Source organism: Neovison vison, chromosome 7, assembly GCF_020171115.1.
Source record: "Neovison vison isolate M4711 chromosome 7, ASM_NN_V1, whole genome shotgun sequence".
NCBI lineage: Eukaryota > Metazoa > Chordata > Mammalia > Carnivora > Mustelidae > Neogale > Neogale vison.
Window position 1 is genome coordinate 29588860 of NC_058097.1, and position 24738 is coordinate 29613597.

At 36.0% G+C, this 24738-nt stretch overlaps 1 protein-coding gene across 10 annotated transcripts in view; it reads left to right on the top strand.

Annotated features, from left to right (window-relative positions):
- The window catches only part of RPGRIP1L (RPGRIP1 like), a 132521-nt gene that overhangs the window by 55974 nt on the left and 51809 nt on the right, over positions 1-24738 (top strand). For all 10 annotated transcript variants that reach the window (XR_006385468.1, XR_006385467.1, XR_006385472.1 and 7 more), the window contains 5 exons: positions 18-101; positions 4603-4704; positions 5353-5506; positions 6517-6590; positions 21096-21279. Coding sequence is in view for 4 of the 10 variants with exons in the window: in XM_044256134.1 (XP_044112069.1) it covers positions 18-101; positions 4603-4704; positions 5353-5506; positions 6517-6590; positions 21096-21279 (598 nt within the window). In the remaining 6 variants the exon portion in view is untranslated. The remainder of the gene's footprint in view (positions 1-17; positions 102-4602; positions 4705-5352; positions 5507-6516; positions 6591-21095; positions 21280-24738) is intronic.

Genomic DNA, 24738 nt, shown 5'->3' on the forward strand with positions numbered 1-24738 from the left:
ATATTGATTTATCTTAGGCACCAACACCTAAACCAAGACAGCGTTTAACACCTGGAGATAAGAAAGTGTCTTTTGTGGATATCACACCACAGCAGAGTTCTGTAAGTAGTAAACACTGAAAATACTGATTTTTTTCCTCTCATACCAAGTATTTTGAATAAACGATGTAGGCGTAGTATACTCTACCTGATTTCAAAGGAAACAAGTGAATAAAATACTTTTTCCTTTCAATGTTAGCTTCACAATTTGGCACTGTGTTTAAATGTTAACTCTTCTTACTCTTTGATCTAAACCCTCCTTTGACTCCATTTGTAACTCCAGCTACAGCCCTAATCCTCTGCTTCTATTTTTGGGGGGGGGGGGGTGGCAGGCAGTGCAGGGAGAAACCTCTTCAGAAAGTCTTAATTCTGTTGCCCTTTCTTCGCACCGTTTCTTGAACTCAGCCTAATCAAAATTCATCCTCATTAAAACCATTCTTGCTAAGGTCGCAATGACTTTGACTTTGCCATGTCTAGTAGTCAATCCTCAGTCCCCATCTTTATCTCCCAGTAACATTCGACACAGTGGAATACTTGCTCCCTCTTCACTGGGCGTCTGGGACACCATGCCTTTCCAGTTTCTCTCCAGCTTTACCAGTGATTCTTCTCCCTGTCCTAGACCAAATCTCTCAATGTAGAGGTGCCTCAGCAGTTTCACTGAAGACCTACACCTCATCTCACTCTATATTTCCATTCAGAGGTCTTCGCCAATCTCATAGTTTTAAACAACTAGAGGTGGTCCCTCTCATATTATAATCTTTGGTCTTGATCTCACTGTCAAATTCCAGATTTATTTTCTCCCTGCTTATTTCATATGTACTGGATGTGTAATAGGAATCTAAACTTAACATGTCAAAAACCAAATGTGACTTCTCAACCCTCTTCCAAAATGTTTCTTCCATTGTTTCCCATTCTCCATAAATGACTAACCATTCATCCAGCTGCATAATCAGTGCATTGTAAAGGCTTCCCTTTGTCATTCTCTTTTTCACATCCTGCTTCCAGTTTATCCACAAAACCTGTCAGCTATACTTTCAAAATATATCCTGTATTCACATCATCTCCACTGTCACCACTCAAGTCACCATCATCTCTTTAGGACTTTAAAAAAAAAAAAAAATTTATTTGTAATTGAGGTATAACTCCTAAATAGTTAAAGGACACAAAACTCAAGTACCCAGCTCAATGAATTTTTACCTATGTACACACCTGTGTAAACACCACCCAGATCAAAATATTTTTTCTCAGGTGCCTAGGTGGCTTAGTCCATTAAGTGTCTGCCTTCAGCTCAGGTCATGATCTCATTTCTAGGACTGAGCCCCACGTAGGGCTCCCAGCTCAGTGGGGAGACTGTTTCCCCTCTTCCACTGCCCCTCCACCCGACATGTGCTTTCTCCCTCTCTCCCTCTATCTCTGCCATGCTCTTTCTCTCAAATAAAATCTTTAAAAAATAAAAACTTTTTTTTTCTCAGAGCTTAAGATAATACCTGGCATATACAGTGCATTTAGTATATATGTACTAAATAAATGAATTCAATAATTATTATTCAGGCCGTGTTTAATAACAAACACTTATTGTGTGCTCATTAATGTCAGACTGAACCAGATGCTTTGTGTCCACAAACCGATTTAATCCTAAGAACAATCTTATAATCATACTAGAATTATTCCCATTTAAAGATCAGGAGAGTAAGCGGTGTCTGGGTGGCTCACTCTTGTAAGCATCCAACTCGAGATTTTTGCCTCCAGTCATGGTCTCATGGGTTGTGAGATGGAGCCTGCTGTGACGTGTCCACTAAGGGCAGAGTCTGCTTGAGATTCTCTCCCTCTCTTTCTACCCCTCCCCTACTTGCTCTCTCTCTCTCTCTCAAATAAAAATCTTTTAAAAAAAGAAATAGATTAGGAAGGTAATATGTGCAGAGCTTAAGTAACTTGCTCAAGGGCAAAATATTAGATCTGGAATTCAAACATAAGTAACTGGATTCTTACATAAATGATCGTAAATATAGAAAAAACATACACGGAGATGTTTATTGCAATGTTAGTCATCACAGTAACTGAAAATGGTGAATTAGTTAAATGTCCATCACCAGGAAAATGGTTCATTAAATTATGATACATTCATTCATTTTAATATTAGATTGTATTAAAAATGATGTTTACCCAAAAGTTTATATCAGGAGAAAATTTTATGACATAATACTAAGGTTTTTTAAATGTAACAAGATACATTGTATTTATAATATAATTACCACTATGTAACCAAGAAAGTTTTTTATTTGCATTGAAAATGAATCCTAGGGCGCCTGGGTGGCTCAGTGGGTTAAGCCGCTGCCTTTGGCTCAGGTCATGATCTCAGGGTCCTGGGATCGAGTCCCGAATCGGGCTCTCTGCTCAGCAGGGGGCCTGCTTCCCTTCCTCTCTCTCTGTCTGCCTCTCTGTCTACTGTGATCTCTCTCTGTCAAATAAATAAATAAAATCTTTAAAAAAAAAAAAAAAACTCTCAAGTCTGGGTACCTGGGTGGCTCAGTCGATTGAATATCTTGACTCATGATTTCAACTCAGGTTATGATCTCAAGGGATCGCACTTACCAGGGAGTCTGTTTGGGATTCTCTCCCTCCCTCTCCCTCTGTCCCTCCTGTCACTCACTCACTCTCTCTCTCTCCCTCTCAAATAAATAAATAAATTTTTAAAATCAACTTGAAAGAAAGAATTCTTTTAAAAAATTAATTATAGGGGCACCTGGGTGGCTCAGTGGGCTAAAGCCTCTGCCTTCAGCTTGGGTCATGATCCCAGGGTCCTGGGATCAAGCCCTGCATCGGGCCCTCTGCTCATCAGGGAGCCTGCTTCCTCCTCTCTCTCTGCCTGCCTCTCTGCCTGCTTGTGATCTCTGTCCATCAAATAAATAAATAAATAATTTTTTTAATTAATTATAGGGGTGCCTGGGTGGCTCAGTGGGTTAAGCCTCTGCCTTCATCCCAGGTTATGATCTCAGAGTCCTGGGATCAAGCCCCGCATTGGGCTCTCTGCTCTGCAGGGAATAATAAATAAATAAAATATTTTTTAAAATAAGAAATAATTAGTTAATTAATTAATTATAAAGAAAAAGGTGAAAAATTGTAAAGAAATCTGTTACTAATAGATATTATCATTGGGTAATGAAAATATGGATTTGTATTAATTTCCTCTGGTTTTGGTTCTCTATTGGACATATTTACTTTTAAAGTAGCAAAAGTGGGAATGCCTGGGTGACTCGGTGGGTTAAAGCCTCTGCCTTCAGCTTGGCTCATGGTCTCAGGATACTGGGATCAAGCCCCGCGTTGGGCTCTCTGCTCAGCGGGGAGCCTGCTTCCTCCTCTCTCTCTCTCTGCCTTCCTCTCTACTTGATCTCTGTCTATGAAATAAATAAATAAATAAAAATCTTTAAAGTAGCAAAAATGGGAGCACCTGGGTGGCTCAGTTGGTTAAGCAACTGCCTTTGGCTCAGGTCATGATCCTGGAGTCCTGGGATCAAGCTGCACATTGGGCTTCCTGCTCGGTAGGGCATCTGCTTCTCCTTCTGACCTCTCCCCTCTCATGCTCTCTCTCTCATTTTCTCTCTCTCAAATAAATAAATAAATAAAATCTTCAATAAATAAATAAAGTAGCAAAAATGATAAGCTAATATTTTAAAAATAAACATCAGTTTATGAATCCTGGAAAATAGTTGACTATTAATTGATATTTGATAGATTTAAAAATAATGTTGATCATAGAAAGTATATATCCTCACATATGTAATTTTTTAATTACATGAGTAATGTATAATCATCATAGAAATACTAGAAAATACAAATAAGCAAAAAAGAAATTAAAAATGAAATTAGGGCACCTGGGTGGCTCAGCAGATTAAGCCTCTGCCTTCAGCTCAAGTCATGATCTCAGGGTCCTGGAATCGAGCGCCGCATCCGGCTCTTTGCTTGGCAGGGAGCCTGCTTCCTCCTCTCTCTCTCTCTCTCTGCCTACTTGTGATCGCTCTCTGTCAAATAAATAAATAAAATCTTTTTTAAAAAATGAAATTAAATTTCCCCAAATCTATATATCAGCAATAGAATTTTAGTGAATTTCCTTCCATACTTATTCCCATGGGCACATACATGTTGTTTGCTTGCATGTTTGTTAACAAAACAGTATACAACTATATGTATTTTTCTGTAACTAGCATTTTTTACTCAATAGTATATTGGATATTCTCTTCAGTGTGCAGAAGTACAGATCTATGTTATCATTTTTTTCATGGTTGCAAAGAACTCAAGTATTTGGATATACCATATTTCATTTAATCCTATTCTGTTGGATATTTGCATTGTTCTCACTTTTTTTACAATTATAAACAATGCTTCAATGAATGATGTTTGTAATTCTTTAATTACATATATAAATACCCTGATGACTATCAGCCATTTTACTGAAATAACTAAATTTAGGGTCATATGGGTAACTACTGTATTTACTCCCTTATATATATGGAATTTAATAGTAAATACAAAATAACATATATGCATGTTTTTAAATCAATAAAAGGAGATAACTACTCCTCCTGAAGATGTGAAGGAAGTTTCGTCAGAAGTTGAGCATACGCCAGAAATAGAAACTGACATGCCAACTCTTTCACATGGTCCTGAGGTATGTATTTGGATTAAAATTATTTTGAAAGGTTTGATTTCATTCTTAAAAGACTTTGTACTAAAATGGATCAAAGGGGCACCTGGGTGGCTCAGTGGTAGCCTCTGCCTTCGGCTCAGGTCATGATCTCAGGGTCCTGGGATCCAGCCCCACGTCAGGCTCTCTGCTCGGCAGGGAGCCTGCTTCGCCCTCTCTCTCTCTGCCTGCCTCTCTGACTACTTGTGATCTCTGTCTGTCAAATAAATAAATAAAATCTTTTAATAAATAAATAAATAAAATGGATCAAGAACTCATAAAATTGATCCTATTTTTATGTAGAACTTCCTGGGAACAGAAAGATCAAAACTATGACCAATGTTGCAATTATGCTGATATTAGCAACTAATAAATAGATATGTGAATTAAGGTAATAATATAAAATTCATTTTTATATTAATGTATTTTTCATTCTTGGCTTATAATAACATTTTCATTTATCTGCCTAATATCATTTGTCTGTGCAATGTTAGTGATGGTTTTTCTAATGAATCACTTACATATTCGTATATTTAAGTCTCGGGCTTACAGGCTTTCTGAGTCAGGTGCTTCAGCAAGTGTAACACATGTGATCAAAGCGCCAATGTTATCAGTATACTTGCATTTCTTCAGGTTTCTCAAGAAAGCAGTGGAGCTAAGGTAAAAGAGAAAATACAGAAAGGAAAAGATGATGATGTGTCTTTCCTGTCTGAGGGTCAGCTAGCAGATCGAAGCTGGACTTCTTCTGAAGATGAAACAGAAATAACTGAGGAATTGGAACCAGAAGGTGATTTTTTTTTCCTTTCTTATTACCATTATTTACTTAATTCTGTGTTTTCTTTAATCTGTTAGAGCATGCCTCCTAGGACATCTTCACATAGTAGGGGATCTACTTTGTGATACCTGTTTCTTGACCGAAATGACGGGACACGGTTCAGTGTAGTCAGCTACGGGCTGGCAGAATTGTCACACACCTTCTTATCTCAACCTGCCATGCCACAGTGGAATTCAAGTCTTGCTGCTGACCACGGTCCCAGTTTATGTTTTAAGTGGCTTTATGTTCTCTTTGGGTTTTATACTATCATCTGGATTATTCTAGAGAAATTAACTTTTTTAAAAAATTAAAACTAAGAACTCAGACAAGACAACTCTTGACAAGATTTAATTTATATAATATCTAAAAGAGGTGACTACAGTGACAAAGCATTTAGGTGGTGCCTAGGGGAAGGTAAATGGGAACAGGGAGATATAGAGAAAGAGTAGATTACAGGGGGCATAAGGAAACTTGTGGGGTGACGGATGGGTTCACAATCTTAATTGTGGTGATGATTTCACAGAATTATACATATGTCAAAATACCAAATTTTGCTCTTTAAATATGTGCAGTTTATTATATGGCAATTTTGCCACAATAAAACTACAAAATTTTTTAAATGTTTCTAAATAGTAAGAATAACTTGATTTGCACAATATAATTTATTAGGCTGTTAGAAAATACCCATTACTCTGTCCTCCTCTTTAAAAAGACTATTTTTGAATTTCAGAGCAAGCTATATTTTTATTATCTTTGTTTCTACTAAAACTAAACTTGGAATTTTCAGTCACTTTTTTATCTTTTCTAAATTATAATGTAAAAATAAATATCTTTGCTGCTAAGAAAGGTCTAGACATGATTATCATATTGTCCTTTTAAGGTTATCCTTATAACAAATGCTTGTAACAAATTGCTCCATTTCTCAAGGTATAAATATAATTGGTTTAACAGACTTGAGCCACTAAAATCTTATTTCTTAACAGATGAGGAAGAGAGATCTGCATCTGACAGCGACGAGTGTATTATTCCAGGTCCTATCTCCAAGAATATCAAACAGGTCAGTAGCTTGATGCCAGCTAGAAATGTTGCAAAATAAAGCTGCTTTTCATTCATAGTGAATCCATCTTCATATATGAAAATCTGAAGGCAAAAATATTTCTGGGAAAATTTTATGTATCCTCACAATCTTACCCATGTAATCATCTAGTACAAAAAGAAAATTTATATGTAGTTTCATTATGCAATGGGTCATAACTTGTATTATTTTTGCTTACATGTTAAGAATACCTATCAATAGCAGCATTAACAGTTACTTGCTAAAACCCGTTGACTTCCCTGACTCCTTTTCAGAATGATTCTACAAAGATGTGTTAAATCCAGTCTGAGGGGTGCCTAGGTGGCTTATTAGGTTAAGTATCTGACTTTTGCTCAGGTCACAGTCTTAGGGTTCTGGGAGCTAGCCCCTCGTCAGACTTCCCACTCAGCAGAGAGTCTGCTTGCCCCTCTCCTTCTGCTCCTCCCCCTGCTCATGCTCTTTCTCCCTCTCAAATAAATAAACTAAATCTTTTTAAGAAAGAATGCAATCTGAGCTTTAAGAATTCAAAATGGGATATTGCATTTAAAACATTAATACTTTCAAGTGTGAATTCATTCATATGCTAAAATATGTCCACTGATAAACTATTAAAGTTATTTCATTTCCACCAAAACAGTAAACCTTCATAGAAGGTAATTAATCTTGTATAGGTATACTTGTTTTGTAGCACGTTGTTGAAAAGCAGTATGCAAATGGAAGTTTTGAAAACAAAATTATACTTTATATGAGGAGTATACTACTTACCAGAGCTTTTTTTTTATTTTAAGGGGGGGTAGTTATTCTAAAGTAAATGTAAGTGAAGTAAAAAGGCCCTAGCTTTTTCTATTCATCTACATTAATTTTCCTGAAATGATTAATTGTATTCCTTTTTCAGAATTTCTGTTTTATGGGTAAAAATTGGAATAATTTTTTCAACTCTTAAAATTCTTAGCTTAACCTCTCTGCAGAACAAACCCAAATACAAACAAAAGAATGATAAGTACAAGCAAAACAGTTCATCTGTCCAAAGTTTTATTATCATTATTAATTATAATATCACCTGACCCATGGCATCCTGATATATGGATCTTTATTGTTCAAAATCAGTAAATCAAGGAAAGAATCCTGAATATGGTTACCTGAAGACTTCTAATTATAGCATTTAGTTCAGTTTAGCTTTTTTGCTTCATCAAACCTGAAATTGTTAAATTATTTATCAAATTAATGAATAGAAATTCTCTGGTCTCTATTAGAAACTTTTGATAATGGGACTCAAAGGGAAAATGAGTCCCTTGTGTGGGATTTAGCTCCATAGCCATTTGTATTTGGGTTTTTCAGGAAAACAGAACAAATAGGATATATATGTACAAATATGTACATATAAAAAGATTTATTATAAGGAATTGAGTCACGTGGTTATAGAGACTGAGAAGTCCCAAGAACTGTATTCAGCAAGCTGGAGACCCGGGAAAGGCAATGGTGTAGTTCCAATCTGAGTCTGAAGACCTTAAAATTAGGAGTGCCAATGGCATAAGTTCCAGCTAGAAAGCAGGCAGACTGGAGACCTAAGAAGAGCCAGTGTTTCCGTTCAAGTTCAGAGTCAGGAAAGACCAGTGTTGCTTCTGAATGCCATCAAGCGGAGGATTTCACACGCAGCACACACACTCTCTCTCTCTCTCTCTGTGTCTTTCAAATCAGTCAATCAATCTTTAAAAAATTTAACTATCACATTATTTTATTAAGAGCCCTCCGTTCATTACATCAAGAGTAGTAAGACTACATGTTTGAATCAGACATTTCTTTCTCACTTATCAATAGTTCTTATGAAACACTTTGCCTACTTCATCAGGATTTTTGGATACCTATATGATTTAGCCTTTTGAACATTAGAATGAGAAATGAGATACTGAATCAGGCCTGGGGTTTCAGAAGGCAGGCAGTTAGGGATGTATTTATCTAGTCAAAGTACAAACAGCACTCAGCCTCTTGCACAGTGGTTCCCAGGGATTCAGTGTCTGCAGTTTGTCAACACTTCTCCTAAGGAAGTACATATAGTATTCTGGTCCTGCCCTCTGGGGACATCTACATTAATTGGGAAGATGTGTTCATGAAAAGTCAAGTAGTTATTTGGCTATTAAATTACAATATAAAACAATGTCAGGTGACAGTACCAATAATTAATGTAATAGATATTTGAGGTAAAGAATACGCGGCTGTTTTCTTGCCTGCTTTCTCATCTTTCAAATGAATAAACTGAGGTCTTGAGCGAGAAAGTGACTTACTGGTAATCTTCCCACTAAGTAAGGAAGTTCAGAGGAAGGAGAAATTTGAAGTAACTCTTATTAGACTTTATGGAAGGTATGCCCAGAGCTGGCTCACCTGCCCTCTTGTGGGCTTCCTGTCTATTTTTCCTGTTTAAGCTGACTTGCCCTGCTTTCTTTTTTTTATTACCAAAGATAACGATGCAAACATGCCCACCCTGGTGGAGAAAAATCTAATTAACCATGCCTAGCCTCTAGGTTGGATCCATCTTATCAGTTGTGTACACTGACCTATTTGGCTATGGCCAGCCACACAGTAAGAAGGAGTGTTCTGCTTTAACTGTGACATCTCAAAGATGTGGATATATGGCAGCAGAGAGAAAATCATGTGCAGGGATGCATATGTGTTTCAGAAGTCAAGAATACGCTAACTAGAGCAGCCTTTTTGTTGTTGTTTTTTTTTTTTAAGATTTTATTTATTTGACAGAGATCACAAGTAGGCAGAGAGGCAGGCAGAGAGAGAGAGGAGGAAGCAGTTTCCCTGCTGAGCAGAGAGCCCGATGTGGGGCTTGATCCCAGGACCTTGGGATCATGACCCGAGCCAAAGGCAGAGGCTTTAACCCACTGAGCCATCCAGGCGCCCTGAGCAGCTTTTTTATATAAGAGGATAGAAGAGTTTAGATATAATGCTGAAAGCCAAACATTTTGGATTTTATCTAATAGATACTAGGGAGACATCGTAAGAGTTCATTTTATTTTCTAAACATTGTATTCATCATTCAAAAGTAACTTTCAAAGTGTGGGAAAATGTTACCTAAGTTATAGCACCTTAGACCAAACAATTTTTAACTGGGGGGAGGGGTATTTTATCCCCCAGGGGACATTTGGCAGTATCTGAAGGCATTCTGGATTGTCACACTGGGAGAGACTGCTATTGGCATGTAATAGGTAGGGGTTAAGGTTAAGGTTGCTGCTCAACACGCTACAATGCACAGGACTCACAGCAAAGAACTATCTGGCCCAAAATGTGGATAGTGCCGAGACTGAGAAATCCGTCATTCAGGGGAACCGTGTGTATTGGCAGCATTGCTAGCATCTCAGCGGAATTGTTCAACGCCCTTGACTAAGACAGAATAAGGAACTTTGATTTAACAAGGAAGTTTAGTGAAAGAAAGAACTACTCCTCTAAAATATCCAACTAATTCTAATGTACACATCTATTTTTCCCTTAGAATAAACTGGGTTTTTTTTATTATTCCTGGGAAAGTAATTTGTGTTACTTTGCTACAGCCTGCTATATAGTCTTGACTACTATTCCAAATATGATTTATTATAATGGTTTAAAATGCTTTCTCCAATGTGTGAATACCATTTAAAGGAAGCAATTGCTATAAGCAATGCTTTATGCCTCAGTAGCCCTTGATCACCTCCCACATGTTTTTAAAAATTCTACTTTTAGGAGAAAGTACTAACCAGTATTTTATATTAATAGGTGATATTTAATTGTGTTAAATTATTTACCAAATAGAGGGACGCCTGGGTAGCTCAATGGGTTAAGCCGATGCCTTCAGCTCAGGTCATGATCTCAGAATCCTGGATAGAGTTCCACATTGGGCGCTCTGCTCAGCAGGGAGCCTGCTTCACTCTCTCTCTCTCTGCCTGTCTCTCTGTCTACTTTTGATCGCTATCAAATAAATAAATAAAATCTTTTTTTAAAAAATTTTTTAAATTATTTACCAAATAGAATAAAATAGTTTAATCTGTAAACATAGGAACAAACCTCAAGAGATCATCCTACTCATGAAATAAAGTATTTTCTAGTGATTATACCAGTTTTTCTATGTGCTACTTTAATAGTCATTCAGTATGAGTCACTGAACATTTTTCTTTAAAAATCCCAAAAGTAGTACAAGGAACTCCTAAATATACTTCACCCACATCCATCAACTGTTAACATTTTGCTACATTGTTTATCATTTCTGTTGTCTCTCAATATTTGTATATGTGCACCTACATACGTATATATACACATTCTTGCATACATAATTATAATGAATCATTTCAGTGTTGCAGAAGTCAGGTTTGTTTACTCTTAAATACTTCAGAATAATAATATAATACCATTATTTAATCTACAGTTCCCATTAAAATTTTGCCAATTGTTCCAGTAGTATAATTTATAGCATTTGATTAATCTGGTCCAGGATCCAATCCAGATTGCACGTTGTGTTTAACTTTCCTGTCTCATTAGCCTCTGTAATCCGTAATGATGGTTGCAATCTTTCTTTATGTTGGTTCTTTCAGATTAACATTTTTTCAGAATCCAGGCCATTTATATTGTAGACTATCCTTCAGTTTGGATTAATGTGATGTTTCCTCATATTAGATTCAGCTATGTGTTTTGGTGGGAATACGACAAAGGCAGGGCTACGTCCTTTCCAGGGCATCATGTCAGGAGGAACAGGATGTCATTGTCTGTTGAGGATGTTAACTTTTGTCAGGGTGTTGTTAGCGTAAAACCTTTCTTAAACTTAAAAATCCTTCTGGCTCATTAGTTTCTTTCTTTACCTCTTTCTCAAGAACTGCTTCAGGTTGAAATCTTAGGACAGTGATACATGGCTTTTATCAGAAAGAAGGTAATACTGAATGGCTCTTATGTGCTAAATTAGCACATCCTATAGAATATGTCCTTTAATTTTCACAGTCCTGCATTCATTAGCATCTGCTGTGTGTCATAAAAGAAGCAGTCCCTGGCTTCAGAGAGGTCACAGTCTACAGAGGAAACACAATCAGTGCACAGTGGTTAGCACGAGGAGAATGGAAGGCACAGGGTGCTGTGGGAACTTTCAAGCAGGTACCTAACAACGTGAGGGACCCTCATCAAGAAAGACTTCCTAAAGTCAGTGAAGTTTGAGCCAAGTGTTGAAGGTGATTAGGAATTAGTAAGGGTCATGGTGGGATCATTACAGGTCAAAGGAACAATTTAAGAATTAGGGAGAATGTGGAGCATGGCTCTTTCTGGAAATCAGTGGTTTTCAGATGGTTTCAGTGGTTTTCTACGTTATGGCACACCTTGTGGAGGCTCTGGAGAAGATGCTGAAAAGATGGGCACGTCCTGACCATCAAGGCCTCTGTGTATCATCTGAGAAGGTTAAAGTCTATCCTGAAGTTCTTTGGGCAGCCAATGAGGGCTTTTAAGGGAGGGTGAAGATCACTCACTAATTAAACCAATACTTAGCATTTGCTGTGTTCCAAGCTTTATTCTAGGCAGTGAAGAAGGGAAATAATCCTCTTGCTCTTAGGGAGTTTACACTCTTGAATCGCATTTTAAAAGAGCATGCTATCAATAATGTAAAGAATAGATTAGAGGCACAGAGACTAATTAAAAAGTAATTAGAGAACGCTACTCTGTGGTTATCCCCACTTGATAGATTTTTTTTAATTGCCTCTACCCTATAATGTCACAAAAGTGAGACTAGAAGTAGTGTCCTAGATAAGTATCATTTATGCCAGTTACACTGTGAATCTGAATTACCTGCTAACTGCGTAAGCACTTTAAGATCACGCAGTTTCTTTTTTTCATGATTCAGAATCTCACAGCTCTTAGTTGATCTCTTAGAAACGTTGATCCGTAGAAGGAATCTAACAGATTTCCCAGGACTTAGACATATTACTTGGTTCTTCCTCTTTTCTTCATGTCTGTGATGTATAATTAATCATAGATTACCTCATTTTGTTTCATTTCATTTACAACATTTATGAGCTTCGCTTTGTCAGAGTGAAATGCTTGTCCCCTCCTTTTCTTTCCAAAGTGGCATAATTAGTGTTAGCATCTTTTTTAACAGGCTACATAAAGTTTAGTGGCTGGATTAAATCAAGTCATTAACATAATGTGCTACCCAATTTGCCCCTATCTCTCTTCGTTTCCAGGACATCAAAGTGCCACAGAGCACCAGTGTAATTGGGCCTTGCTGGCCTGTCAGATTCCGTCAGCCTGATGACTGCTGCTTTTACTGAAAAGCTTCTAGGCATGATAATTAAGGGGGGGAGGGGGGGAGCCTGAGAAATGTAAAACTTTGGACATTTTTCTATGAATATTTTATTAATTTGAATAATCAGAAGTTAACAGTATCAATTTGATGTATAATACATTGATTAAAAGCCTTGTTTTAGGTCCTTAAAATAGACATCAAAACCAAAAATTTGCATCTGCCATGGCATTAAAAAAAAGAATTAACAATCCTTCTTGGAAAGTATTTCTAGTTTTATCACTTAAACCATGGAGCCTTCATTTTCACAATGAAATGTACAACCATCAGTTTATAGATTTCTTCAGGTGCGCGCACAGGTGAGAATGGGAGCGCACGCTGGAAGAACAGTGGACTCTTCTGTGCGTTGCATATTTACATCTCTCTGTTTCTACTAATAGCAGTTTGTAAAAATTGTCGTATTCAATTGGACTAAATTACAATTCTACCTAGAAAGCAGGTCCTCTTGAACTATATGAGCTGGCATTCCCAGGCGATTGCATTAATGATCTTCAGCAACATATGTATTAAAGATTTGAAGAGCAAAATGGCGAAAAGCAACTCATTACTTTTAGAATTCACGTATTAAAAATTACTAAATCACTTCAGAATCAAATATGATATCCTATCGGTGGGTAAAGTAATTCCCTCCCAATAGTTTACATATGGAAGCTTAAGCTAATAGAGTAAGTTTCAAAATATATTTTAGGTTAAAACAAGAAATGTTGAATTACTTCCTGGTAGTAATTACTTCCAAATCTCTTTTTCATGTTTTGCAACTTAATTATCTCTTCCTAATATACTAGGGACATCTTTCCAATAACAATATACTCCATTTCTTTTAACACATCCATAATATTCCTACCCCACAGCTCTACCATATTGACTCGAACCCCTTTTGGTGGACCCTTAGTTTTCTACCAGTGTTTTCTAATACAAACATTTCTGGTTAAAGCAACAATAGATATTAATTTCTGCTTCCCCACATCACACCTTTGCCAAACTGATGGTTAAGAAATTATACCTCACTGATAATTCCATTACAAAGAAGCAAAAGAGGGAAAATATTTGTATCTATGTACATACGTACTTTTACATGAGCATACAGATACAACATTTAGGTTTATGTAAGCAAAGAAAACGTCTAAAAGTATATAATCCAAACACCGTTAGCAGTATCTCTGAGACGTGGCTCAGGGCGGGTGTCAGAAAACTATGGCCCATGTCAAACACATCCCTCTACCTGTTTTTGTAAATAAAGTTTTATTGGAACAGAGCCACACCCATCACATGTAAATACATATTGTCTATGTTCTGTACTCATTTTACAAGAGCTAAATATTTGTAACAGAGACCATATGGCCTGCAATGCAAAAAATATTGGCGGTCTGAGCCTTTACAGCAAAAAATTGCCAACCCCTGAGTTGGAAGGAAAAAAGGAACTTTTCTACTTTACTTTTTAGGATTTATATTGTTGGATTATTTTGAACGATGAGTGTAGATCGCTTCTAGAAAGTAAATAATTTGTAGGCTAATTCTATACTAAAATGTTAAATAACTAAAGAACGATTTAATATGAATATTTTAGAAGCTTTTTTAAAAGATTTTATTTATTTATTTACTTGTTTGTTGATTTATTTATTTGATAGAGGGCACGAGCAAGGGGAGGAGCAGAGAGAGATGCAGACTCCCCACTGAGCAGGGAGCCTGAGGGCCTCCATCCCAGGACCCTGGGATCATGACCTGAGCCAAAGGCAGACACTTAACTAACTGAACCAACCAGGCATCCCTTTAGAAGCCTTTTAATAAATATTTTAGAAAGGGTCAACAAATGTAGGTTGAATCTTTTTTGGTTTAGTGCAGTGATTCTCAAAATTTGGTCCCCAGACCAGCAACATCAGCATCACCTGAGAACTTGTGAGGATGCAAATTCTTGGATCCCACCCCAGACCTCATGAATCAGAAACTCAAGAGACTGGGTCCCAGCAATCTGTGTGTTTGTAATCAAACCTTTCAGGTTATTCTGGCTTGTGCTAGAGTTTGAGAACAACTTGAGGGAAAAGCAGTACTTCTCACTGCTGAACACTAGGATCACCTAGAGAGCATTTTTAAATGCCAGGGCCCAGCTCCATTAGGATCAGCTAAATCCGAATTTCGTTTAAAGCTCCCCCGGTGATACTAATGTTCAGCCAAAATTGAGAACCACTGTACTATAACATCTGTTTTCAATGATGGTGGAAAAGGAATGGCATATCAAAATCACCTGAAATTGAGGGTAATTTTTAAAATTCTCTCCTTCCTTCACATGAACTGCCATAGTAAGCCACAGTTAATGATGGAAATGTGTCATATCCCTCAGGTGTATTAGGACAGGAAAAAATATTCCAACCATTGCTTTAGAACATGTGGTAACAAGCTTCTATAATTTGCTGACCCTTATAGATGCAGCAATTTACATGGTGTATGAGGGAGACCATGACAGTATTCTAAAAATAAGCTCTCTAAACCCTAGCACCATTTTTTTCCTCCACCTCTGAAGTTTTCAATATTTATACTAATTGTTCAATATAGGTCTTTCACAGAACCAATGAGAAAAGATAGGTCACTGCCACAGATGAAAGCTGGGGTTTTTTGTTTTGTTTATTTAAAACATTGTTCTCTCAACAGTGTGAGTTTCTCTTTACTCTTATTTCTCCCAAAGAGCTGGTATAGATCATCACCTTCTACTTCCATTTTGTATCTGTCATTTCACTATAAAGTACCAAGTTCTACCTATGGTGACTCCTAAGAGGTAGGCTTTGTTTCTATTTATTTACACACATACACTCCCCCACACACACACACCCCACACACATTTTTATGGTGATAAATATAATACTCATGTAAATTCATGTAACCATTTGAGGAGTAGTTTGAATTTCTCATATCTCTCACTTAGCAATTCTCCTAAGAGAATCACTCATATACGCAGGAAAACAAAGGGATGGACAATGCGACATTATCTGTTAATAACAAAAAATTGTGAACAACTCAGTTGTTTATCAGTAGAGAAAAAACTGGACTATAGATTGTGTATGCAATATGAATGGAATTCTGTATAAAGTATGATTGAATTCGATTTTAATTATAAACACAAATTTCTAAATATAGTATTGAGTAAAAAAACACAAGTTGCAGAATGATTAGTAGAGGAGGCTATCACTAATATGAAATGTAAAAACAGAAAGCAGTACTATCTGTTAATGGAAATATACATATGTTGCAGGAAACATACCAGCATGATTGGGAGTGATACACATCACTTTTAGGATGCTGGTTTCCTCTGGGGGAAGGAGAGAAAGGAAATAGGTGGGGGCTTTAGCTGCATCTGAAATGTTTTATTTCTTCAGTAACAACAAAAAAGTTTGAATCAGATACAGCAAAATGGTAACCTCTGTTTAAGATGTTGAGTCCCTGAATATACCAAATTACTTTCTATACTTTATAATTTTACAGAAATGCTTATTCTGTAGAGATTTAGAAAGAAATAAAACTCACGTGTAATCTCAACCGAGTTAGAGTTAAATCTAACTGGCTGATACAAGTTGCAAAACCTTTCTCATAGGCCATTCTCAGTTAAGGAATACTATGTTTAAGAGCTGTCAAGTATAATTAATTTTTAGGAGGCTAATAGTTCAACTCCAGTGTAGCTGCTCTGATGTTGGAAGAATTCGGCATGATCCTCTAAGTAAAACAAAAAATTTAAACATACCAATAAAAGCTTAAGTAAATACTATAGAAAAATATGGCCTAAAAATGAATTAACATCAATCAGGAAGCAATAGTGGAATTGAGCCAAAATCATGAGAGCTGTAACTTTTTTTCTCTGGGAGTAATACTAGCTGTCATCACATTTCTAGATCATTCAATCACATAATATGTAGTGTCCATCTATACAGACAACTAAAAATAAGTTGCTTGCAATTCATATTTAAGTGACTTCTATTACTTCTGTCACCACAGTCAGAATTTTTAAATGCTCTTTTTATATGCCGACATCAACATCTTTTCTAACTAGGGAAGTTAATAGGGCAGTTGGTGAAGGAGACAAAAAAAGTAACATCATACTTAGTAACAAACACTCATACATACAGAAAACAGGAGGGATGCCTGGGTGGCTCAGTCCGTTAAGTGTTGGATTCTTGATTTCAGCTCAGGTCATGATCTCAGGGTCATGGAATGGAGGCCTGAGGTGGCCTCCACGCTCATTGTGGAGTGTGAAGAGATTTTCTTTCCCCCCACAGGGGCCCCACACCCTGCATACAAGCTCTCTCTACAAAAAAAAAAAAAAAGGAAACAGGAAAAGCCTAAAGCCTAGACTGTATGGCAAACTTCCTATATGTGAAGGCTATTAATGTCCTGCCCAAGAGCCTCCGTCATGTTCTAGTGATTCTGAAGAGACATTACTATGCATCTATCTGCAGAGGCTTCGCTTTTGTCGTCCAAATATCGTTATCCCTTCCCACGCTCCTAAAGAACTTTTTTCATTGCTTTATTATGAAAAATTTCAAACATACAAAAAAGCTGAAATAATAGTAACCTGCCATCTCAGTTCTACAATACTGACCTGTCTTTGAAATACTCTTATTTAACTGAAATCTAGAACAGCAAGATTTCTGAATATTTTTCAATAGTTATTCATCACCAGCTTATCAAAACTGGGAAGACACAGTAAATATTTGTTAAAAGAGAAAACACTAATAATTGCCGCTTCACCTATTTCTGGCAACATACAAAAGATAATCTGAATATATAAAAGATGTTCAATCTCCCTTGACTCTGTATCTTTTACTGACTATTGAGGGCCTACTATGTGCCAGATAGAATGTCGAACAGCAGAAGAGTAATAAAGGTACAGCTCTGGCCTCCAGGAGCTCACAGTCTCCAGAGAGAGGCAGATGGGTAAAGAAATCCAGGCAGTATAATGTGACTGAAAAGTGCAGTGAGGGTCCAGTGGGGGAGCCAGCTTGCTCTGGAAGATTTGTGATGCCATCATAAAAGGACAGCATGTGTGGCCCAGGGCCTAAAATAAGCAGAATTTTGTCGGATAGAGAAGATTTTCGACACAAAACCTGAGCTATATAAACAGCACACCCCTGGTCCAGGAAAATGGCTGGAGTGAAGGTTCATCCGTTTTCAAGCAGAAAGGTGATACCTATTTTGTTTTTAGAGGGAGAATTTAGCCGCAAGAAGAGTAGTTGCCGCTGCAGACAAGGGATTAGGCCTCACCTCTTTTCCAGCCCTGAAATTAGATCCACTTTGCAGAAAGAAACCACATGCGGTTTTGTCTTTATCTCCCCAGTAGCTAATACAGTGTTGAAATATCATAAGCTTTCAAGAATTTGACGAATCGTTGAGGTATTTAAGAAGTAAAATGAACAGGAATGGGTCATCTGTAGGATGTGATGGGTATGAAAACTGGGGATGGCAGAAGTGGTCCCACAGTCTCCTGGTTGTCTGTGACCAGGTGGATGGCTGTGTCACCTGAGATAGGAAGCTGCAGAGGATGAATGGAGTTTGGGGGAAAGGAGAGAATTTGAGTTCATTTCTGTCACTAAGTTGGAGTTGTCAGTTATACGGTTGGAAGTGCTTCCTAATCTTCAAAATTTTAATATATAATCTAGTTGAACTTTCGATGCACAGAGGCAAGAACACACCAGAATTGTTCCGATGTTGAAAAATAAATTGGCTAGCCCGGTAGCCAAAATATATCATGTTTGGAAAATTCTTTATTCAGAGCATGCGTCCCTAAATACATACAATTTGGATAATTTGGAACTTCTCCCTTTTTTGATGTATTTTAAGTTGGTTTATGCAGCGTAAAAAGAACAAAGAAATGATAACTTCTGTTTGGAATATTAGAGAATGTAGAAGGACATAGGATAGAGGTAATGAGGTTGGGGTAGGATAGGGGTGGAGTGGAAAACAGTAACTAAAGACTGGACCAGAAGGGAGATGATGTCATGTGAGGAATTTTAAAGCTCTTTTATTTATTTGTATAATACAGTAGGTTTTCTTTTGGTTTGTTTGGTATTGAAGTTTTGGTTTGTTTCTTTGGCTGTAATCTACTTTCATTTAGAATTAGATTTTTTTATATAGTCTTATTTAACAACCTAAATACAATCTTAGAAAAATGCAAGTTTTCATATGGGACTGATATACTTAATATATTATTAATAAAATAACCAGTTAAATCAGTTCGATTCCTCTGCTGTTTAAAAGTTCATTCGCCTCTTCATTGAGTTCCATGATAAACAACTTTAAATTCTTCTTTTCACAATGTAGAAATAAACGTGTATATGCCTCTTTTGCCTTTTTATGGCTAATTTTCTTTAATTCTTTTGTGCAGAAATGAACAAGAATGTTTTATAAGAAGTTATTGTTATAACAATTCTGAGTTTTTTCAAATTACAAGTTATGTAAAAAGCTTAATTATGCATTGTGCTGCATTTGAAGCTGAAATGTAAAATGGGTGTTCATGTGTGGTATTTTGACAACAACCATACATTTTAAGGAAAAAATAATATCACTTAAAATATTTTCTTTACCACGTTAGTCTTCGGCAAGCAGAAAAGGGCTTTTCTGAAGTGAGGTTAGACAATGAAGCCAACTTCATTTTTTATGCACGTGAACGGAGAGGGCTTGAGGTTATTAGTTGAAACCGAGTAACCTTTCCAGGCTTTCATCTCTTTCTTTTCAAATTTGAATATGAAAAGCATATTCAAGTCAAAGACCATCACTTTAATGACATTTGGCAGTCATTTGATTTATTAGGTTTTAGAAAAAATTTTCCTTTAAATATTTCATCATACTATGCTAATCCTAGTAATATTGCCAGCTGCAGCCTTGTACCTGTATTAGTGGAGACAGAATGGTGTGGAATTTTCTCTGTCATCCTAGTAAAATTTCCATGAATCTACTGAATAATAAAATAACCTTATTGAAATATTCAGATTTGGGTTTTTAGTTAAAGTGTCTTAGAATACATAATAAAAGAAAATGTCTTTTGAAAGAATGGGGTAAAATTACTTCATCAAATATTGAGGGGGTTTGACAGTAATAGAAATTGTTCTTTATGGGGATATTGTTACAATAGGATAGTTATGCTTTTCAGTTTGATTAATTACATTATATGCTTTGAAACATCTAAGTAATCACTGTGATGAATTTGCACACTGATTTATGTTTGACAGTGAGTTCCTAAAAGTTGGTCATATAGACAGGTCTCAGTATCAGGATTTTCTAATTATTATTTGAAGTTATGTAATCTACAGTAGCATGCTTCTGAATTTAGTAAAGAGGGATTTAGTAAAAGGGAATGAAGCACAAATTTAAAATTGTAAGAAACAAACATTTAAGTGAGGGGGTTATCTTGGTGTGATCTAATTTTTAAGTCATAGTCTATAGTTTGTTTTAAATCGTTACTGAAGGGAACATGTATGGCTCATTTAGTAATGTCTGTGACACCAAAAATCTATTAAGGATTGAAATGAAAATTACACAGTAAAACGAATATATTTTTAGCTGTTAATTCTGTAATTACAAGGAAATACGTAGTAAATTAGATAACAATTTTGTTTCTTTTGTTTGAAAACATTTCTTACTGAATGAAATATGTTCTGGCAGAATATATAAGAGGATGAGTTATAGTTTCTGCTCTCCTTAATATGGATTCATATAGCGACATTTATTAGCATAATAGCTATGAAGTATTCAACAGGCTTTGATCTCTGCATAACCGAAACTTCTCAGGTACTGTAGATTAAATAAAAGCAGTGATAAACATGTACTTCATTAAATAGTTTGAAATAAGGCCAACTGATACTTGTCATTCTGAGAGCAATCGGAGATGAAGATCTCATAATCTTCCCCCCTGATAGACTACTAGTGGGGTATTTATAGCCTCAAATGTAAATCAGGAGACTATTGCCATGACACTGTTAACTTCAAACCCTGGGGCATTAGAATCTCATTCTCTCTCTCTCTGTCGTGAATAATCTATCATGTGTAACTATACAGTAGTGTACAATGCGTTCCAAAAAAGAAACCCATTGGCCTTCATGTTTTATTTAAAATTGATAGTGAAAAAGAGTAAAGGGGGTTTTGCTCATTTGTTTTATGTTTCTTTGTTGGTTTTCCTGTTTTTGCTCTTTAAACAGCCATCAGAAAAAATTCAGATTGAGATCATAGCTCTAAGCCTTAATGATTCTCGAGTAACTGCAGATGACACTATCCAACGGCTGTTCGTGGAATGCAGATTCTACAGTCTTCCTGCTGAAGAGACACCTGTATCACTTCCAAAACCCAAGAGTGGGCAGTGGGTCTACTATAATTATAGCAATGGTATGTATGGTTCCTTTATAATTCAGACTTTCGTTTTTGTCTTATCGGTGAAGGTAGCTGCAGGAACAAGGAGAAAGTGTAATTCTCTAATGTTCACATAAAGTCATGAAAGTCTCATCAGAATGGATTAATAAATAAAATAAAGTCAGACCTGTAGCATAAGGATTAAATTTCAAATTTGAATTGAAATTAACTCTTCAAATTAACTTTGAAGTAATACTAAAGAGAAAACAAAAACAGTAGAAAAACAGTGTCTGTAGACATTCCTGCTATTTTATAGTATCAATAGAAAAATGTCACCTGGGTCTACAACTGAACTGAATCAAAAAGTGTAATATTTCACAGGGGAAAAAAGCACTACTATCTTTTTAATCATATGATTCAAACCATTCAGTGACCTAATATTTTCTACCTTTCTGGTCAATGTCATCTCATGGATGTTTTTACAGTATACACATATCTCTCTCCTAGTGTCTATATGTTCAGTATTTTAGTTGAGTGATATACATTCTTAGAATACCTTTTCATGATTTAGCCCACACATGCACTGATCGCTCCAGGCAGGTTTTCTCTTTGAGGGCTTTATCTATCGGCTAGTTGACATCTAAGTCAGACACAACTGGTACCCTGTAAATTCTTCGATCAGCCAACTTTAAGATGTTTTAAATAATAGTATATATCAGTGTATAATCAAAGAGGAGTAAAAATCATAATATCAAGCTGACATGACCCTATGTTAAAAGCCTTAGGGCTTACTAAGTTCTAAAGCCATATATTAAAACAAACCATAAAGTTGGAGTATTGCATTATCTTTAGCAAAACAGGCCATTTTATGCTAGTTGAACACTAATATTTTTTTCTCACCAGTTTTATAATTATATTTTAATCAATATATGTAATCATGCTATTGACTGTATATATATCATGCTACTGATTGATCATGCTTAAGATTACAAATGCTCATGGTTACTTGTGTGTGTGCATGTGTGTGTGCACACGTGCACACACCTGCTATTTTTCGAAGTGTGGTCATAGCTTGAGACAATAATTATGAGTATCTAGAAATCTGTTCTAGTCTTCCCTGTATCCACAGTTCTTATTAGTTATATGAACTTGGGCAAGATGTTTAAATTTCATGGTATCCTGTTTTCTTACCTGTTGAATAAGGGGCTCTCTCATATCCCCTCCAGCTCAAATTCTATAGTTCTATAATGACAGATAGGTTGAGAAATCACAGGGGAAATAAATAGTGTGGTCAGGACAAGAATCTGATTCCTCCTTCCACTGACCTGATATAACAGAAACATTTCCAAAAATATTTTTTCAAGCTTCCTAGAGATCTTTTACCTGCAAAGTTTCAGAAAAGTAAACCATGTCAAAATACTATAAGTAATGGAAGAACTGATTAGACAACTAATTGTTATGAAGATACCCAAGCAAAGAGACAACCTTTTCTGGCTTTTGTATTATTCTTTTTAAAGGTCAGCAGTAGAATGCTTGGTTAGACTGACAACAAAAGAGCTTTTTAGAAATCCTACATTGAGAAATTTGGCCCGCTGCACAACAGATTGTTTTTATTTGCATAAGAAGCGATGCAGATCATTCTGGGGTTACAACCTGTTAACACGTCCTCAAGTGTCCTGCATTTTGTAACGTTCATTCTCAGGCTTTGGGGGGGCTTTTTATTAGTTGGTTGGCATTGACTCAGGTATATTTTTTCCTTTTACTGCAAGATACCTTCCTATCTAATTGGCATTTTAAGAGCTACTTATGTTTCTAATGAATAATTAGTCATCTGAATGCAACAAGAAAATTAATAATTTATTAGAAGTGAATTCCGTAGAAATGTTTACTATACCTTTTCTCAGCTTCTCTTCCTACCTATTGAGATTTGACTATGAGATTTTTAGAGGCTAATTGGAAAGAATTGTAAGGATATTTAAATGTCCTCCTGGTGGGAAGGGAGAGAAATATATATTATGCTTCCAAGCAAAATAATGCTGTTTTTATCTATTATATCTGAAAAAATGTAGTCTTAGGTCCTCAGCAAATTTGAGAAGTAAGACTAATCTTGTAGGAGGCTTTCTTTTATTTTTCACTTAATTATAACATAGTAAAAATGTTTATTTTTAAATTATTGGATTTACATCACCTTCAGTGCAGGAGAATCTCCTTGAATCTTTGGTTAATAAGTAACTATCTCATCTAATTATTGTAATAATTTGCCATTCACTTGTGACTTGATGTAAAAGGTCAATATAATGTAGACTTACATCTTCCAAATCTTATTAAATGTTAATGAAAGTAATTTTATTTCCAAACTGACTTTTTAATTCAGATGGAAAATCTAAAGGACAATTAGTACATGCTATCTTCTGTTTAAACACCATACCAGTTGCGAGGTTGATGGAACCTCACAATAATTTTTACCCTGCATTATGGCTTGAATCCTTTCAAAAGGGATTTGTATCCTGAGGCCTAAATTAGGTACATAAAAAGAGAGGTTTAGTCTAGTGATTCCCACAATTATTTATAGCCTGATTCAGTCTTTATTAAGAGATGTTAATACCAGTTTCACTTACACAAAAAATATATCTTCTTAAGGCTGGAAATGCTGCGGGGGGGAAAAAAGGTTGAATTCGCTTGCAAGACATTTGTAGCATGAACAAAACATTTGTATTTTATCGGGCCTGAAAATTTTGCTCAGAGAATGCTGAGAAAGCAAGAAAATAGTTTGGAAAAAATAAGATTAATGGTAGGTTTGAAGAATGTTGTCTGGGCTGAATAAAGCCTTCTAGGGAATTGACAGTGGGAAGGAAAAGATTAATGAAATCGTCCAAAGTTTTTATGAGATTTATACAGTTCTGGGTCCTTAGTCTCTGAGCACTGAACAGTCTATGTTTTGGAACAAAGTTCAATTTGGAAGATGAAAACAATGCAGAATTTACCTTTTGTCACTAATAGAAAGAGAAATTTGGCAAAGATAAGGATTAGGGGAATGATGACACTCCAACACAAAAAGTTTTCTGATATTGAAGTTTATCAACCCTTTGTAATTAAGCCATCTCCATTTCTTCTGCTGAATGACACTGACAAAGAATGTAAGGATTTTTCCAAACTGCAGAAGTGATAGGTTTTTAATGGTATACAATTCAACATCAGCTTGTGTTTTTGGACTACTACTTTGTACCTTTTTTGAGTTATCTGTTTTCAGTAAGTTTTGTCTAAATCCAGCAAGTCCTAAACAATTGTCCTTTCTAATGAGAATAAAAGATGAATAGCTTAATTTTTAGAGAGTTTTGATACTTTTCAAATCACCAGAATTGTCTTTTAAAAGATCTATTTGAAGTTTTGAAACCGTAGGTTTTGTTTCTAACTGTCTAGTTCCAGAACATCAAATGGATGTCCTTAGGACTGTGATCTAGAGGTAGTCCCAATGTCCCGATTCTCACATGTTCA